Source organism: Acinonyx jubatus, chromosome D4 (genome assembly GCF_027475565.1).
Source record: "Acinonyx jubatus isolate Ajub_Pintada_27869175 chromosome D4, VMU_Ajub_asm_v1.0, whole genome shotgun sequence".
Lineage (NCBI taxonomy): Eukaryota > Metazoa > Chordata > Mammalia > Carnivora > Felidae > Acinonyx > Acinonyx jubatus.
The window spans coordinates 33,761,818-33,781,007 of record NC_069391.1 but is presented as its reverse complement, the minus strand read 5'-3'; the positions used below and the strand labels follow the sequence as shown (position 1 = coordinate 33,781,007).

General features: G+C 39.2%; 1 protein-coding gene across 8 annotated transcripts in view; it reads right to left on the bottom strand.

The window, feature by feature from the left end:
* The window catches only part of XPA (XPA, DNA damage recognition and repair factor), a 30,031-nt gene that overhangs the window by 8,149 nt on the left and 2,692 nt on the right, over positions 1-19,190 (bottom strand). For 5 of the 8 annotated variants that reach the window (XR_008291103.1, XR_008291104.1, XR_008291105.1 and 2 more), the window contains exons 3-6: positions 14,882-14,987; positions 12,057-12,222; positions 9,100-9,217; positions 573-789 (exon numbers count right to left, since the gene is read on the bottom strand). Coding sequence is in view for 1 of the 8 variants with exons in the window: in XM_027039507.2 (XP_026895308.1) it covers positions 641-789; positions 9,100-9,217; positions 12,057-12,222; positions 14,882-14,987 (539 nt within the window). In the remaining 7 variants the exon portion in view is untranslated. Of the gene's footprint in view, positions 1-401; positions 790-2,568; positions 5,709-6,375; positions 6,606-9,099; positions 9,218-12,056; positions 12,223-14,881; positions 14,988-19,190 lie in introns of those variants that run through there. The other 3 variants (XR_008291107.1, XR_008291108.1, XM_027039507.2) reach the window with 3 other exon arrangements.

The window sequence follows — 19,190 nt, the reverse complement described above, 5'->3', positions numbered from 1 at the left end:
TTGGCATCATCCCTGCCCGGCCTATGGTAAATGCTCAGTAAAATGTTAGCAAGTTATGATAAACTTACTAACAGTACCTTCTTTGATCAGTAAAACAATATGGCTGTTTTTCCATTTGAATCTGGATTTGAAAAGGGCTACCTAGACAAGGACGTTAAGGCCTATGGTGGTAAACCCCAAGGATACAGGAAACATGATCAGACTCCCACAACTCACTTCCTACTGGGAATCAGGGCTTATCCAACAACAGCTCCCCAGTTCCCTTATGTGGAGAACAGGGTATAGAAGACCCGGCCAGCCTTGGGTTCAGGATCTACCACCGTCCGTTATTTCTGGGAGAAGGATCCTGTTCAGCCAGCTTCTGCCATTATTAAAAGCTCTTCCTCCTGTTCCAACATAGGGTTTGGCTTGGTTTCTTATTTCTCAATTTTGGCTTTAACCTAACTTCTGAACCTACTCCACCCCTTGGCTCCCATCCCTGTTGTAGAAAAAAGCAATCCCAGACCCAGTATTATGCCTACAACCAGACCTGCTGGACCCTTACTGAAACTTGCTTTTAAGCCACAACATACAAATTTCTTCCTGAAGCATGATTTATAGGAGTGTCCCATTCATCTGTGGCAACATCACACTTTACGAGTCACATTTTCTCATAGGTCAGCTCGTGGCCACACATGGTACAAGTCTTCCGGTATGTATCCTCCTCTAGGCTTTCTTCTGGTCCATACTCATGCTGATGAACAACTGTTTCCCTTTTCCACACGCTGCTTCTCACCGCTCGCCGTAATTCTAAGAAAATAAAAGCCAGTTTTTCAATGATGCTGTTCAGCTGAATCCCCAAATCCACCAGGGGTGTATGTATAAACCAAATAACGGTTTACGTTACTTTTATAACAAAATTGATTCTAGAACCATGGCAGGCTTGGCCTGTGAAATTACTCCTCACTGTTGGGAGCCATGTGAAGTGGTTGATAGAGAAATGGGGTAAATGGGTTAGAGGGACAGCAAAACACAAAACTTTAGAAAATGAATGGAAACAAGATCATAAAAGAACGGGGTTTATTCAAGCAGCTAAGGAAAATGATGCCACAGCAGGTAAGGGGTGTCAGCTGGGACGACTCAGGACAAGGAGAACTTCAAAGTTCCATATGTTAGGAGCTACTTCTGTAAGAGGCAGGTCAAGTTACGTCTGATAACTAGAAAGCCAAGAACTCTGTTGCTATGCTGGTGTCTCATCTCAGAAAAACTGCTTTGGTACCTGACCTGAAGGTCATTCAGTTCTTTATCCTATAAAATGAGAGCAGTATTTTAGAAGAGGGACTGCCAATTATTGCATTCTTGTATTACCTAAATGTAAGAATCAGAGACAATTAAGAGCTGGAAAGAACCATAGTTTTTATTTTATTTCACTTTATTTTTTTGCAGGTAGGGAAAGAGAACAAAGATAGCATATGAATCCAAGTCCTTTATTCCATTGTTTAGAATGTTTCCCACTGCATCGTGTGAAAACGTCATTTAAAAAAAACTGCTGGGTGCTTTGAAAGTAACTAAGCCAAATTACATTTTAAAAGTTCACACCGCATTACCTGAAGACACCAAATGCTTACTATTAACTGAAAATTAAGCTAGTAACTTCTCGGGTTTCCAAATTAATGAATAATAAGCAACACGGTTTACATTACTCTGTTCTGACCAGTGATCCATCAAGCCCAGCAATGTTGTTGACAGGGGCACTACCTAAGAAAGAGTAGGTTACACAATCTCAACCATAAAAAAATCACTGGACACCAAGTAATCACACATTTTCTTTAATCTCTTTCAGATTTATGATAAGCAGTATCTAAATACTTGCATCTTTGTAATTTGCCCTTCACTGCATCAGAAGGATAAGCAAACATAGGACTATGTATCAGGCACTGTTCTAAGCACTGAATCTATAAACACAGTGAATCCTCACAACCCTCTGAGATAAGTAAACTATCATCCCAGTTTCAACAGCTGAGAAAACTGAGGCCCAAAGAAGTTACATATGTTGTGCCTAAGGTCAAACCACTAGTCAATGGCAAAGGTGTCTTTGTGTTATTAACCACTAAAGCTGTGCTGCCTTTCACACCTCCAGTATGAGAAGCACTTTATCTCACACCATTATTGTCAAGCTTCCGTGTATACACCTCTAGACACTTTCCAAACTATGGGGAAAATTGTGTTCATCCAAACAATCTTTCTTCCTATATTCTCTCCCTCTGAAGAATGCAAATTTTTCTAGATGTATCTGGAATGCCCTATCCTTTTATTATTTTACCTTAGGACATTTTCTAAATACAAAGTGAAATCATGTGCTGACTAGCACAGATGCCTCCTGGCTTCAGATAATGACAGGAAAAGGTCTCCTGTTTGAATTCTAATAACTACTTTTCAACTTTGTTCTGATAAAAGGTATCCTACCTAGCCACTTTTCCTCTACTACTCCACTGAGAAAACACACTCTAAATCTGACCCAGTCTCAGTCACTACTAAGCTAACCTCTACCTACTTTGAGCATTACATGAACTCCAGAAGATAAATAAGAAAAATATTTGCTTAATGCTAAAAGAATACTTACAACAAAATCTAGTTTACTGACCATTATTGGTCATAACTGAACACAGGTTTTTACTGACTTTACGGCTTTTTCTTCCCATCCTTCAGCTAGTCGATCAAGAACAATGACAAGAAATGAAGGTAAATCTTTAGTATTTACTAGACATTCCTGGAAAAATGGACTAGAAAATAAGTACTAAAATACTGATACATTTATCATTTTTTTGCCTTCTTTCACTTCTGAACAACCATTCAGTGAAGCAAGGCAGGCAGGCATCTGTGGTAGGGCAGAGGGAGCCCAAGAAAGGGAAGGAGGATCTCCCTACAGTGGAGGCAGCACACAAACGGGTGTCAGTCAGATAACCACATTAAGGATAATGGGAATCAGGTTCTCACTGTCAGAGAAGGGAGTTACAAATAAGAAAACTAGAATGAACCCTAGAGTTCTGGATTAGAATTGGCTATAGTAGTGTGAACTCAGCGTGTTAATTTATAATATATATGGGCAGACATAAAAATATATTCACGTGTTTTGTGCTAGAAAGAAATCTTCAACAAATGATTAGACATGGCAAAAGGACACAGGAGCTAGCTTGAAGACTCCTACTGGCCCAAACCTGAGACAAATAAGGACAGGAATTCATGAATCCATATAATAATAAATAAATGGCAGAAGGGATGCTGTGGAATGTGGACTTCTGACTGGTTAACTGTGAAGAGAGCAGTGAAATTAGAAAACAATTTTTGCAAAGAGTATACTGAAGACTGCTTCAGGCAAGAACCATCCATGAATGGCTGCTAAATCTCCAAGGAGGTATTAAGGAGAAGCAGGGTATCTGTTCGCTTTTTTTTTTTTTTTTTGCTTATCAAGGGCAGATGGACATCTGTCCCTAGATGTGCTGCTACCTATGTACTATCTCCAGCCTGAAACGCATAACCTGAATCTAACCATTGGGAAACATCAGAAAAGCCCCAAATGAAAAACATTTCTAAAAAGGCAAGGTGGGGAAGGGAACAGACTTCTTCAAAAATGTCTGAGAGGCTGTGGAAATATTCCATAATAAAGAAATTTAGAAAGACTTGGTACCTCAAGTCAATGCCTGATCCTAGACTGGATCCTCTACTATAATGAAAAACTACCCATTACTGGGTAAACAAACAAAACTAGAATATGGATGACAGATTAGATCAAAATATCACTACTATACTTTGGTTTTGTAAGAGAACACTGCTATTTTTAGGAAACACACGCTGCAGTACTAGGGTAAAGGGTGATGATGTACAACCCACTCTTAAATGGTTCCAAAAAGAGTGTGTGTTGTGTGCACAGAGTACAGATGGCACATTAACAATGCATCTGTTAATGTTTGTTTATTTTTGAGAGAGACAGAGTGTGAACAGGGGAGGGGCAGAGAGAGAGGGAGACACAGAATCTGAAGCAGGCTCCAGGCTCTGAGTTGTCAACATAGAGCCCGATGCAGGGCTCGAACTCACGAACCGTGAGATCATGACCTGAGCTAAAGTCAGACGCTTAACCGACTGAGCCACCCAGGTGCCCCAACAATATTATCAATCTGGGTAAAGGATACGTGGGTGTCCTTAACTATACTTATCTTTGCAATTTTATGGAAGTCTGAACTCCATTCCAAAATGAAACTTAAAAAGTCAGGAGCTAGCTGGAAGAAGCCAAATTTGAGACCATTTGAGCTTCAAAATGCATCAGTTATGGACTGTAACACTGATTTGAAAGTAAGAATCCATGAAGCCAACTGATACTAAAAAAGGTCTTCTTCCCAAAGGAAGCCAAATAAGAATTACAGAAAGAATAACAGAAATAGAAAATCACCATTTATATCCACCCTAGTAACAACAAACGCAGGCAAGAATCATCCCCGTTGTACCAAAACCTGAGTGAGACTTAAGGAATGGGGTGTTCCCGCAGTATGGGAGAGTCCAACCCAAAGATTTCCTACGAATTACAAAGGGGAAAGGGTACCTTGACAGTGGGGAAATCTAGCAGATGCCGCCTTAACCACGCAATCAAACGGAGTATCACTCTCTTAGAGAACTGGTCTAGCGTGTCTTCCGGATGTGACACACTCGGACACATCACCTAGGAAGCATTCCTTCCTAATTATTCCTAATAAATCTAAATAGAAGGACATTCTGCAAAACAGGTGGCGGACTCTTTAAAAATGTCAATGTCATGAAAGATAAAACAGGTGAGGACCTAAAAGAGTACACACAGGCATCACCCTTGACCGCCCCTTTGTTCCAACAACTAAAATGCTGTGAAAGACACTAGAACAAATAGGGAAAGATTACATACTAGACAATAGCATTTTATGAATATTAAACTTACTGTGACACTGTTTTCAGTTACACAGAACGTCATTGTTTACAGGAGATAACACGGTGAAATATTAAAAACCACAATGTCTGCAAGAAAACTCTTAAATGGTTCAGCAGTGTGTGTTTGTATGTGTAAACATATGTGGCAAAATGTCAACATCTGGTGAAATTAAAATGTTTTTAATTAAAGATTAATAAGTTTATGTTACTTCATTTAAGCAACTTAAAACTTTGCAAAGCAGAGGGTCACCACCTACTGCTGAGTGAGAAGAGGGAGGCAGAAAGGTCAGAGCCTCCAAGAGTGGGAAAGATTCACTAGCCCTGGAGAGATCTAAGGAAACCTTGCGGGTGGGGAGGAGGAAACATGCCACACAGCCCAGAAAGCCCAGCTGAGCTGCAGAACAACACAGCGGGTTTCCGTGTTACAAACTCCTAGTCCCACCGGCCTAGAAGCTCACAGCACAGAAAGCTGTGGGCTACCTCTCTTGGACGTTTACAAGTGTCTTGCTATGGATATCTTCAGAGACTGCTTATACTGTTTACCCAAAGAAGTTTTCCCTTAAATCCTTGTTTCAATGAAAAATTTAGTTTATACCACTCTAAAACTTATTTTATTTGGCTTAATATCTTAATTTTGTACAAGAGGCAGCATGTATTCGAAGAGGCCCAATGCTGCTTTTGAGGTAAATGCACAACAGAACTAGCTGAAGGAGACCAAAGTTTCTGAACACTTGATGGGACGGCAGGAAGTTCTGACACAGGGTGCCCCTTGTTAACTACAGGGAAAAAAATCACAAGGAAATGTCAAAATAACATGAAGCTTTGATCTTATCTTGTCCTCCATAAACTGAAGCAGAGTAACACGGAGTTGTATCTTCAAACTGCTGACAGAAGCCTGAAAATGGTCATACATATAAGCACAGGTCCGGGATGTAAAATCTCCATTCACTTAGAAAGAGCCCGCAAATGGGCTTTTCTTACCCACCTCTTTTGGGGGGAAAGTGCATAGTAACAAACAATGAAGAATCACTTTCCATTTTTTAGAAGGCCAACCTCTGCCAGTACTAGGTAAGAGAAAACTTAAGGCTTTTCTTTAAAGCTACACTCCTCTCCACTTTATTTGTGGAGAGGCATGCAAGCCCAGAACGTTCCGTGTATCTGCACCAACTGAAAGTTCTCATCTGAGCAAAGCCAGCACGCAGGGCATTTTCTGAAATCCAGTTAAACTGAGCAGCAGTGACGCCATCATTTCTACTTATGCCTTCTTGGATTTGAGAGATCTATAACAATGTGAATTTGCTGACAATTCTTGTCTCTCACTTTGTCTGTATTTGTAAATACTTTATGCTATTTATACTTAAATTTCTTCTGTAGTAAGATCAATTCTTTCTCAAACTGCTAAAGTAGATCATATTCTAAAAGCAGGTAAATGTAATCTCTTACCTTTACATTAAGTAAGCTTTGTGTCAGCTTCTTTGTGGATCAAAACCAGAAGACCAAGAGGAACCAGGTTCCAATTTCTTTTCAACTAAAAGACTTTTAGACTTGCTTTTATTCCTCTCTGTTCTGAGCAAACTGCATGGTAAGGTCCTTGTTTCTAATCTCTACAGTGTCTACTCCACTCTCAGCCCTTTGTGGCCTAGTCAGGAGGACTGGAACATATTCACCAACTTCTAAAGTAAACCAACAAGAAGAAGCCATAATTAAAGAGGGTATCACGCTGACCTCTGCACATTAAACACCAGAAGACATGGAGTAATGCTTATATAGTTGAGAGAGAACTCAGGTTTTCAAATGCAAAGGAAACAGAAAAACATTCTAAGATTTATAGGGACTTGGAAACTCTACCACTTCTGTAACCACTCAGAAAAAATTTCCTCAAAAAGGCATGCTTCATCCAGACAGGAAATGAACTGAATTAAAGAAACCAGTCTTAAGAGGTCCAAGAAAAAATTCAGGGAAAATTCGAACTCTTCAAGGAAGAGGAAAATCCAGTTTTATCTGGTGATTAATGGCAGCAATTTGATACAGCCAATTATATTTAATACCTATGAAAATTGTGTAAATCTCAAAAGAACTGTTCTATTCAAACTAATAGTTGATCTACAGGATTACCTTAATTTTTATAGCAAAAAGCATAAAACAGATGCCATCATCTTTTATTGTTAGTCAAATTAGAGAAATTTAGCCACCTTTAGAAGAAGACATCTTGACCAAACTACAGGAAATAGTAATCTCAATAAAAACTACAGATAGCCCTCCTTTTTAAAGTCTTTGATCACTCTGAAGGTCTAAGTTTCTAACTCCTTTATCCATATATTACTGTCTGTACCAAAACACCACCAGGAAAGTTGCTTAAAGAGGCAGTAGAGAAGGAAGAGTTGAGGTGACTGATTCAGGGTAGCTGTAGTAAAAACCCCAGGCTGATGTGTAACTAGTCTGTAATTCTGCCCTCCTCTTTCAAACCCAGTAAGAAGCCCTCTGTTACTGTACCCTTCAGGGCTCTCCTTGACGCAGGAAGAAGGAAGGGCTAGAGTAAAGCGTGAGGTAGAGCATAACCTAATAAAAGATGAAAAGGACCAAATTTAAAAGTCTTTGCAAAGCCTCTCAGTTGATTCTTGCAGGTATTTTCAATGGCTTGGTACAGCAGTGGCTAATTTGGGGAAGATTCTTCAATGAAATGCTTTTATATGGCACAGTTTGCAACAGGAAACTTCTAACAAAGTCATAAAAGTGTGCTTACCCTCTGATTCAGGAGCTGGTATTTTAAGTAACTATAATTTACATAAAAATATAAATAGGGATGTTAAGAGGTTGTTTTAATTAGCTTCATAAAATTCCATTTTTATAAGAAATAATTTTAAAGGGTCTATGCATTGAAAAGAACTAAAAAACCAGACATTAAAACATCACTACTGATGGTCTCTGGGAATTAGAATACAAGTTCTTTGCAGTTTCCTAACTTTTCTGTACTGCACATGAATTAATCTTATGATGAAAAGAGAGGAAAACATATCCTCACGAAGAAACAAGGCAGGCTTATATTCAAAAATTTCTTGTTCTTTTTTAAGACATCTGAACTATCTCCCAAAACCTCTTCTAAATCCTAAATACATACAAAAGTATTTATTATGGCTAAGACCCTCATTTTAAATGGATCAATTCAGTATATGCAGAGCCCTGTAAATACATAGGATACATGCTATCTATATACACCTGACACCACACTGGGACTCGACAATTACTGTATAAGGAACATTTATGCCTACTGTGTAAGACTCTTTCTAGGGATTCTGCGATACAGCAAACAATGCTCCTACTGCTCCGGGAGCACCCTGTGCTCACCACTATCACAGTACTTATCATGCTCCAATATGATATTAAGTTTACTGGCCTTTCTCTTCTGACCAACTCTGACTCCAGCATTTATGTCAGCACAGTACCTGGAACATAGTTGACACTAATTCCTGGATGCACTGATGGACAGATGGATGACGACAGACTTACACACATATGCGTAACTGGATGGATGGACAAACAAATACGGAGATAGATGGACAAAGGAATGGATAGACAGATGTCTGGACAGAGGAATGAATGTACCAATGCAGACTTTCAGTTAGGAAAGCCTGGTTCCAGTCCCACCTCGCTAATAATGATCTAGTTAACAAGTCACTCTACCTTTCTAGGTCTTTTACTCACATATAAACAAAAAAGGATTAGACCCACTGACGCGAGAAGGCTCTTTCTAGCTACTAAATTAGATGACTAACACCGAGGCAGAATTTTTTCATTTTAAGCAATTAGAGAAGTTTGCTGGTGGATATCCTTGATGTTTATAACCCTGTTAGTCATATCTAATTAAGACTGAACTGATACCATATCCTTGACTAGGGAGATATCCCTGATCCTCCCACTATTCCTACATAAAAACATAATTCACTTTAAGAGGAGGACTTACATGCTTTTTAGAACTGCAGTACTGTGAGGTTTGCACCGAGAGCCTCAAACACCTACTGGGGGCAAACTTTAAGTCTTTTTTTCTTTAATCTATGAAAAAACTTACCAATCTACTGGTGACAGATCTTTAAACAAGAAGAACTTAGCTAAAGTCTTTTTGCAAGTCAGTAAAACACGGTCCTTCATGAGATAAATGTAGCCACTTACCTTTTACTTTCTTATCAAACTTTTTCTGTCTCATTTTTTCTCGGTTTTCTTGTCGAACTTCCTTTGCTTCTTCTAATGCTTCCTGACTGCCCCAAACTTCAAGAGACCGCTTCACAATCTACAACACAGAATCCATATTTAAATAAGCTGTCATTCAGAGTTGTTAAGTATTATAAAGTTTTAATGATTAAATCCGTGAGCACCAAAACATGATCTCACTCAAAGGCAATTTTGTAAGTATTTGAAATTTTTTTAAGAGATTAAATAGTGCTTAGACGGGTGCCTGGGTGGCTCAGTCGGTTAAGTGTCCCATTCTTGATTTCAGCTTAGGTCATGATGTCACTGTTCATGACATTGAGCCCCATGTTGGGCTCTGCACTGACAGTGTGGAGCCTATTTGGGATTCTCCCTCTCTCTCTGCCCCTCCCCTCCTCGAGTGCACTCTCTCAAAATAAATAAACTTTAAAAAAATAGCACTTAGATTGCTGGTGGGAATGCAAACTGGTGCAGTCACCCTGGAAAACAGTATGGAGGTTCCTCAAAAAATTAAAAATAGAACTACCCTACAACCCAGCAATTGTACTACTAGGTATTTACCCAAGGGATACAGGTATGATGTTTCAAAGGGGCACATGCACCCCAATGTTTATAGCAGTGCTATCAATAATAGCTAAAGTAGGGAAAGAGCCCAAATATCCATCGATGGATGAATGGAAGAAGATGTGGTGGGTGTATGTATGTATATATATATATATATATATATATATATATATATATGTGTGTGTGTGTGTGTATATATATATATGTATATATATGTATATACGTATATATATATATATATATATATATACACACATACATACAATGGAGTATTACTCGGCAATCAAAAAGAATGAAATCTTGCCATTTGCAACTACGTGGATGGAACTGGAGGGTATTATGCTAAGCGAAATTAGTCAGAGAAAGACAAATATTATATGACTTCACTCATATGAGGACTTTAAGAGACAAACCAGATGAACATAAGGGAAAAGAAGCAAAAATATATAAAAACAGGGAGGGAGACAAAACATAAGAGACTCTTAAATATAGAGAACAAACAGAAGGTTGTTGGAGGGGTTGTGGGAGGGGGGATGGGCTAAATGGGTAAGGGTCATTAAGGAATCTACTCCTGCAATCATTGTTGCACCATATGCTAACTTGGATGTAAATTTAAAAATAAATAATTTTTTAAAAATTAGTGCTTAGAAACTCAATAATACTTCTATTTAAGCCTATAAAACCCTCAATAAATGTATGCTTAATTAGACTATAAATAGAAAAGCTGTCCTCTGACTATAATTATTTCTCGGATACATTGTTTTCACATAAATTCACAGAAGTACAAGTAGTTGGTGCATCTGATAAGTTTTGTCACACTCACCAAAAAACTTAGCCATAGCCATCTCAGTATGAGGTCACCTCCAAAAACCCTCCTACCACAGAGAACCCATAACTACTCCTTTCCTCCTCTTCAGTTCATTACGGTTTCCATCCACTTGACTAATTTCTGATCTTTAGAGTATCAACTTGTTTTTAAACTTTGGTACCTGAATGACCTAAAAGCCTTATTCTTGTTTTAAAACTTTGCATTATAATATCTTTACTCTTTATAATATTTATTTACATTTAGGAGACTCACATACATACTAAGAATTATGCTTAGGCTCTCTCTCACAATAATGTTAAGGGGACCAAAATATCAATCAAGGTAGCCAAGCTCAAATTTCCTCTTAACATAATAAAGGGATATACTGGCATTTCCTAAATTCTAAAGCATCACATTTTCCACAATTTAATACCCCTGAAGATGCTGCAGCAGCAATCTGCTTTCTGGTACTTTAACAACTGAGTCAAAAGGCAATTCAGAAGAACTGGACTCTGAATGCAAAGAAGTTTAGGAATATCTTATCCGTACTTGCATTCTCCTATTTATGTATGCACAAGCATGACGTATAGCAAAAAAATAAAATAAAATAAACTATACTAAGTCTGATGGCACTATTCCAGTAAGTGTAAAATAAAAGCCTCAAGTAATGAGAAAGCATTGGGTTCGCATTTTTTAATTGTTAATGGTACATAAAATAATAGTGAATCTTCTAATCAACAGTGTCTTAGGTTTAATAAAATTCAATAAATGGTTGGTTTTACTATTTATTTATTTATTTATTTACTTATTTATTTATTTTAATCTTTAAGTAGGCTCCACACCAACATGAAGCAACTCACGCCCTGAGATCAAGAGTTGCATGTACTACTGACTGAGTCAGCCAGGCACCCCTACAATGCAGCTTCTTAATTTTATTTGGAGATACTAGGGTTTTCTAGTATTTTCCAATCAAACTGCTCTAAAGCAATGCCTCTCCGTATTTTTTTATATACTGGCACAAAAATATAACCTCTGTACCATTGTGGGATAGATACAGGAGGCTGCTAGTGACTCCTTATGGGTGTGGGTAACTATCTCTGCACACCTATACCACCATCACCACCACATGAGGAATTGAGAAGATCCACTGTGAGACACAGTAGAGTTACTTGGACACTTGACAGGGTTCCAGATGATTATTTCCCAAGTGGAGTTAGATCTTAGGCATTTGTGAAATTCCTGAAACTTTTTAAGAATTTCATTGGAGGGTGGGTGTGTAGGGAAATGGAGCCTAACCCTTAACTCCCAAGTTTTTTAGTTCCCTAATTGCACTAGTAACATTACTCCATAGTAATATATTTGCCCAAAGTACCACTCCAAAAAGTAAAATGTTATTAAATGTCATCACATATGACCGCAACTTGTAAGCAAAACAACAAAAGGAAAAGGATCTTTTTAACTGTAAGCAAAAACTAAACTAATTATCACTAGTTTATTGTTAAAACTTCACCTGATCGAGGGTTTAACATGAGTATAACTTATCAGAGACCTGCAATTTTAAGTAGAGTTTCATATCACCCCATTGTGAATGATGAGGATTCTTCTTCACAATGAATTTAAGAGCTGGTTCTCTTTTTTCTAAATCACAGTCTTTCAGAAGGTATTCTTGTTTGGCTTCTGTTTTAGTTATGAGCTTGTGTTTATCATCAGCATCTCTGAAAACAAATGAAGTCCAGTACTAAGTTAGCTACTTTAAATAAACTAAGTTTTCAAATAGTCCAACAACCTAGGGGCATGCATGCCTAAACATAAAAGTTTTTCCTTGGACTCTCACAGTCAAGTTAGCAGCGTAAAAATTCTAACAGAAAAATACTTATTTGGAGAAGCTAGATTATATTAGCCATAGATCCAGGTCATTTAACACTGTAAGAATTTCTTTTCTACTTAAAGTCCCTCTTTTCCACAATGGATTTGAAATCTCTTAATATGAGTACAGTAAATATAATGGAGAACTAAGACTCAATGAGTAAGAAAATACAAATCAAAGCACAAAGTCAGGATGAGTGAGCTATAAGGAATATAAATATGCAAGGTCCAACTGTCCCAACACAGTTCAGTTTCCAGTTGGCTTTGAGCTTTTTCAAAGCCAAGGTAAAAATGGAGACATAGTCAATTACATAGTTCTTCTCATTTATTTTTTCTCCACATACATGCCAGATACATGGAAGGTACTAGGTACAGGTACTAGGAATACAGCAAAGAAGAAAACAAAGCCGTGTTTTCATGAAGCTCCCATTCTGGTTAGGAGAAGACAATCAATAAGCAAACATCATGACAGATAAAAGTGCTATAAAGGAACATAAAGCATGGCAAGGGAAAAGAAATTTTCTGGTAGACTGGGTAATCAAAGAAGGCCACTGATGAGAGGGCATTTGAGGAGGGCCCTTAAAAAGTTAGAGAACATCAAGGGGTGCCTGGGTGGCTCAGTTAAAGTGTCCGACTTCGGCTCAGGTCATAATCTCATGGCTCCTGAGTTCAAGCCCCGTGTCGGCCTCTGTGCTGACAGCTCAGAGCTTGGAGCCTGCTTCAGATTCTGTGTGTGTGTCTCTCCCCCTCTCTCTCTCCCAAAAAATAAACAAACATTAAAAAAAATAAAAAGAGAACATCCTATTTGAAAAGCTGGAGAAAGAACATCCTAACCAGAGAGAACAGAAGCTCTAAGGCAGGAATGTGCTTTGCAGTGAGCCGGTGTGACCAGAAGGCTTAAAGGGAGGGACGAAGGTGAGGAACGATGGGAGATCAAGTTAAAGACAGGCAGGGGCCCTGTAAGCAGCGGTGAGACCATTCTATTCCAGATGGATTAAGAACCGTTGACAAGTTCTAACTAAAACATCTACATAGAAGAGGCCAATGGTGCAAAGTGGGGGACACAGGCCAGTTAGAAGACCACCAGTGCGGTGCTCCAGGCAAGGGCTGATGGTGGCCTCAGCTGAGGTAGAAGTGGGTGAGGGGGTAAGGGGATAAACTGAGTGAGCATATGGAATGAACAACAGAGCCAAATGGATTTGGAATAAACACTGGATAAGCAGAGATACGGTAAATAAAACTGGCCTTCACTGAAATGAGGTACAGATCAGGTAGGGGAGACTCAACATTAGAAATAACTTTATGAAAGCTAAATAATTTGGAAGTTTAAGCTAAAGGAGGTGACAGGTAAACAACACTGTACTAAAATTAAAATCTTCAAAAATTTTGAAAGGAAACAGAATGGAGGGCTGTGTTCCTAATTACTTTGAAGTTTAAAAATATCTTTTTTCCAGACTACTTTCCACAACTTTCTTTAAAGTGATACATCAATTTCTCATGGAAATAAGATCATGCGTGGTAATTTTGTTCCCAAAAGCTATCCGTACTTTAAAGAGTGACAATACTGTGGACCTTAACCACTGTGTGTCAATGGGAAGAGACTTTATATTGTTTGTAATTCCAACAGGAATTTCCAGTCACAGATCCAATCACAAGACCAGAAACATCTCTATCTTCTCAGGATTCTATCTTCTCAAGATCCTACACAGCAACAAGTCAATGGGGATGACTCCTGATGGCTGCAGCAGGGACTCAGAAAGGGCAAGTCCTCCAGGCAGGTGAGCAAAAGGTCTAGGGCAGCAGGTCCAAGAAGTGGGACCAGGGAACAGATAAGAGGGCTAAGTAAGACTCCAAGGTAGGGTCTTAAGGCATGAAAGACACCAACACAGGATGCGGCTGGGGTAAACAGCAGGGACAAAACCATGTGGAATGAGAAGGATTATCCTGGGGTGACAGAAGAAGAGGACAGCAGCTAGGAAAAGAAGAAAAAGGATGAGAGAAGAATGTGAGTTTTCCTCATCTCTTCTCCCCCTGCCCATTCAGGAGAGTAAAGCAGGCATGGAAGGGGGTGCTCTGAGAGTGCCAGGGGAGTGGCTGGAGACGCTTCACTCCCTTCCTCTCACTGAAGGCCCCAGTCCTCTGACCAGTATGTCTACACACACTGGGGTAAGCACAGGGGACCCTTAGCAGCTGGGGGAAGAGAGAGGTTAGGAACCTGCTACTGAGAGATGGTAAAGACCCACCAGGCCCACAGAAAGGAGAGGACATATCTATGGCTGAATCAGGGCCATCCTTCCTGTTTATGCGACACATCATAACTTTCACAAGCACGGGCTTCCGTATTTCTTTAGCAAGATGGAAGTCACAGAAATTTTAGGAAACACCCAAAACAAAAATCATAATTACTAAGAAAATATTAAATCCAAATGGCTCTAATTATTGATTTGCCCTAAAGCTGCATGCAAACATTAAATTTTAGCAACTGAGAACACTGTCTGAAGTAAGTACCTGCAGTTGTCACAAGTTGCCAAATCAAAGTGGTTCATAAGGTAAGAATCCATAAATTCTTTACCACACTCTTCACATATCGCATAATCAAATTCCATAACAGGTCCTAAAGAAAGGAAGGTTAATTCTTTAAGTGTCCTTTTTTATAACAGAACAATAGATTTTCCCCTATCTTAAATTTATCAGTATGTACTTTATAACTGATGCAAATACATTTACCTAAAAGACAAAACATGATTAGGTAATCTTATACTTACCTTAAAATTTTAAGGAAAAAACTATCAATTCATCAAGTATTTTTGAACACAAAACCTATGTGTGAGGTACTTGTATCAGTTTCATATTGCTGCTTGTAACAAATTACCACAAATTTACTGACTGAAAACAACACAAGTTTATTATGTTACAGATCTGAAGTTTGCGGGTCTGACACAGGTCTCAGTGGGCTAAAGTCAAGGTGTATGCAGGGCTGCATTCCTTTCCGGAAGTTTTAGGGGACAATCTATTACCTGCCATTTCCAGCTTCTAGAAGCTGCCTGCCTTCCTTGACCCATGACTTCCTTCCTCCATCTTCAAAGCTGGAAGTAGCAGTTTCTCACACCACTCTGGCTTCTTCCATAATCACATCTCCCTGTGACTCTCTCCTGTCTTTTACTTTTAAGTATCTCTGTGAGTATACCGGGCCCACCTGGATAATAGAGAATAATCTCCCACATCTCAAGGTCTTTAACCTTAATAATATCTGCAAATTCCTTTTTGATACAGAAGGTAACATATCATGGGTTCCAGGGTGATTAGACGGTGGACATCTGTGGGGACCCTATCTGGCCTACCACCATACTTCTGAGAGAAAGGTTAGTCCCAGAGTCGAAGGGAGGGGAGGGAGCTGCTTAGACAGGAAGACGGGCACTAACACATAACATGGGGAAAGCAGCAAAGAGCAAGTTAACACTAGAAGAGACAACACAGGATTCACTTTCAAATGGGAAACTTTTTCTCTCCCTCCATTCCACCCGGCCCCCAACACCACCATGAACAGAGCAAATGCATTGATCTCAACCACAAGACTGTAAACTTGAGGGTAAAGATTATATTTGGCTATCTACCCTCAATTCCCAGCACAGAAACTACACTAGGTAAAGCTCAGTTTTTTTAAGGACTTCAAACACCTAGCTAGGGATCTTTATCCTATACAATTGGTTCTCTTCAGGATGACTGCTACTGCCAAGCCCCGCTCTAAGAACCGCCACAACTCCCAATAGGAAGAGTTATCATTTGTTCACAATTTGTTCAATACATTCCTACCACTGCCTTCCCTTACCTACTCCCAACACCACAAGGTCAGTTAATATTCTACCATCCCTCAATTCCACTAATCTCCAAACTCCAACAAAAATATCACTCTTCCTTGTAAAACATTAGAGGGACATAGCTATAGACAAAAGGAAAAGCTAAAATATAGTCAAAATGATATCTTCAAAAAACTGATTACAGAATGTGTTAGAATGGAGATAAACTGCAGTCAGAAATACCAATTAGGAGGCTACTGCATAGCATTACTAATCAAAAGCCATAAAAGGTGCAGATATTTTCCTAATTTTAAAAACTCTTTATAATGAAAAGTTTTAAATTACATAATGATTTTTCAATTCCATCAATCCCTTTAAATCTGCCATGTGGAAACTGGCAGTCAACTGTATGCAAGATCCTTCCCCACTGGCCATTCATTTATTCATGTATTTATTATTGATATAGACTCATGGATTCCTGTATTTTCCAATGGTATATAATTTATTAGTGTCCTTAATTACTTTGGTGCTCAATTTATCTCAGATGTGGCCAGCAGGAGCCCCTTCAAGCTGGCTCTTATGTCCCTGTAACATACCTCTATTACTTTTTGAATACTTCTATATTACTGGCATTACAAAATGCCCCAAACTCACCTGGTAGCCATCCTGCCCCAACCCTAGAATCAGCTATTTCTCTGAAGGGCCCTGGTTCCTGTTAGTGGGGGAACAGTATCAGAATCTAAGATCTGGACACCAGGTATGCTCATTGCTACTGGGCTATCTTCACTTCAAGTCCCTTTCTGTGGACAGAGCTAACACATGCACATGTGTGTATACACCCCACCCCCCAACACACACATATCTTTTTGAGGTGTAAGTGCTATATTGTATGAGTTTCACATGTCCAACATAATGATTCAATATTTATACATATATTGTGAAATTATCACAATAAGTCTAGTTAACATCTGTTGCCATAGTTACAAAAATTTCTCTTATGAGAACCTTTAAGATCTAGTCTCCTAGCAACTTTTAAATGTGCAGTACAGTACTATTAACTAGTTGCCATGCTGTACATTACATCTTCATGACTTAGTCTGTAACTAAAAGTCTGTACCTTTAGATCCCCTTCCCCCCCACTTTCCCCTATCATCTTCTTGGTTATTCTGACAAACCTCTGTTCTAGATTATAAAAGCATTTGATAGGCTTTGCTTTATAGGCAAATGACTCAAATAATTTTGATTTTCTCAGCTATGCTGAAGGTCTTTAAAATTAACAAAGAAAACGTGATAGAAAATATTAATCATTCTCCCTGTTTTCTTCTACCCACACAGGTCAGCCACATCAAGTTGTGCCAGCCCCCTTGTGCAAAGGCATCTGGCCAAGGGGGCAAACAGGGGCAAAATGCAGCCCATGACCACTTTTTAAGCCATGAACCTTGGCCCAAACTAAGCCCAGAGAATGAGGGCCTTTTCTAATTGGCCTCCCAAAGGAGACACTATTGAAGGAAGTAACAGAGAAGACATGATGGCCAGCTGACCCATGAGCCAGACCTGGGCAATTAGAGACTCCTCACTCCCTACCCTGTTCTTGGAATGCACATTCTGCCCATCAATCCCACAGTGGGAGCTGTTCCAAGGACAAAGCCTTGGGAGAGTAAGTGTCATTGAGGCCACCTGACCTGAATATGTGACTGAACCCAGTTAAGGCCTCTATATAAACTGTTAAGATTTGGCAGGTGGGCACAGAGATCTGCTTGTCTTGCAGCCACCCAAGACAAGCCTTATAAGTTCCCTTGCTAATTAACGCTGCCACTTACCAATCTGGAGTGGTCTCTTTCTTTGGTCTCTCTTGCTGTCTGTGCACCAGACCAGTTTGCAAACCAACACACACTTTCCCTAACTTCCACAGATTCCTTACCAAAGTTCTTATTACAAGCAGCAGCATACCAAGCAATGCCACATGCATACCTTAGTTAAGCAGGAAGGCACTACAATAGGTTATCAATAAATATTTGTTGTGTGATCTGTTAAATAAAAGCATAGGCTTTACAGCTCACAGTTGATTCCAAAATCTACAGAAAAAAGTTACAATGAGTCTTCATATCCATAAAAGCATAGAGACTTTCAAGATCTTTCATTCAATGCCTTCCCTCCTCATATAGGGTTTTTCTAAAACATCCTGGTCAGGTGGTCTTTTAATCTCTGAACCCCTCCAACGCTTTGCTATTTAGAGGCAGCAATTTACATAGTTAGAAAGTTTTTCCATTTCACAGAGTCACCATAAGGCTCACATGCTCTATGTGCCAACATTCTGTAAGTGCAAAGTGCTAAGTATATGTAAGGCACTCCTTCATTATACTCTCTCACCATACTGTAATCGTCACCCACTGTTCCAAGTTCTGCCCTCCAAAGCAAATCACAGTGTGAGCTCTCTTCCACAACGGGGCACTTCTTGCATTTGCAGGCAGTTGGAAGTGTTCCTAAGTTAAACCTAACCAGTTTGACAACTGTTCCTCACGTGTCAATTTGAAGACTTCTGTTTTGACCCCCCTGTTTTGGACACTATACACGTGTCAACATCCCTCTTAAATATGGCACCCAAACTGAACAAATATTTTAATCCTTCAAGTCTCAGCTTCTGAAACGAGTTTAGGCACACATAGAATAGAACAAGACTATTACCCATCTTGGTGAATACATAACATTTCTGTTGCCACAGCTAAAACTAGAATGCATTTTTTTAAGTCTATTTATTTATTTTGGTAGAGAGAAAGAGAGAACCAGCGGGGGAGGGGCAGAGAGAGGGAGACGGAGGATCCAAAGCAGGTTCTGCCCTGACAGCAGAGAGCCTGATGCAAGGCTCAAACTCACGAATCATAAAATCATGACCTCAGCCAAAGTTGGACACTTAACCAACTGAGCCACCCAGGTGCCCCTAGAATGGGTTTTTTAAGCCTCACCAAGATAAATATATACAGATACATATCCCATTTTTTTCCTTCAAACAAACAAAAGAA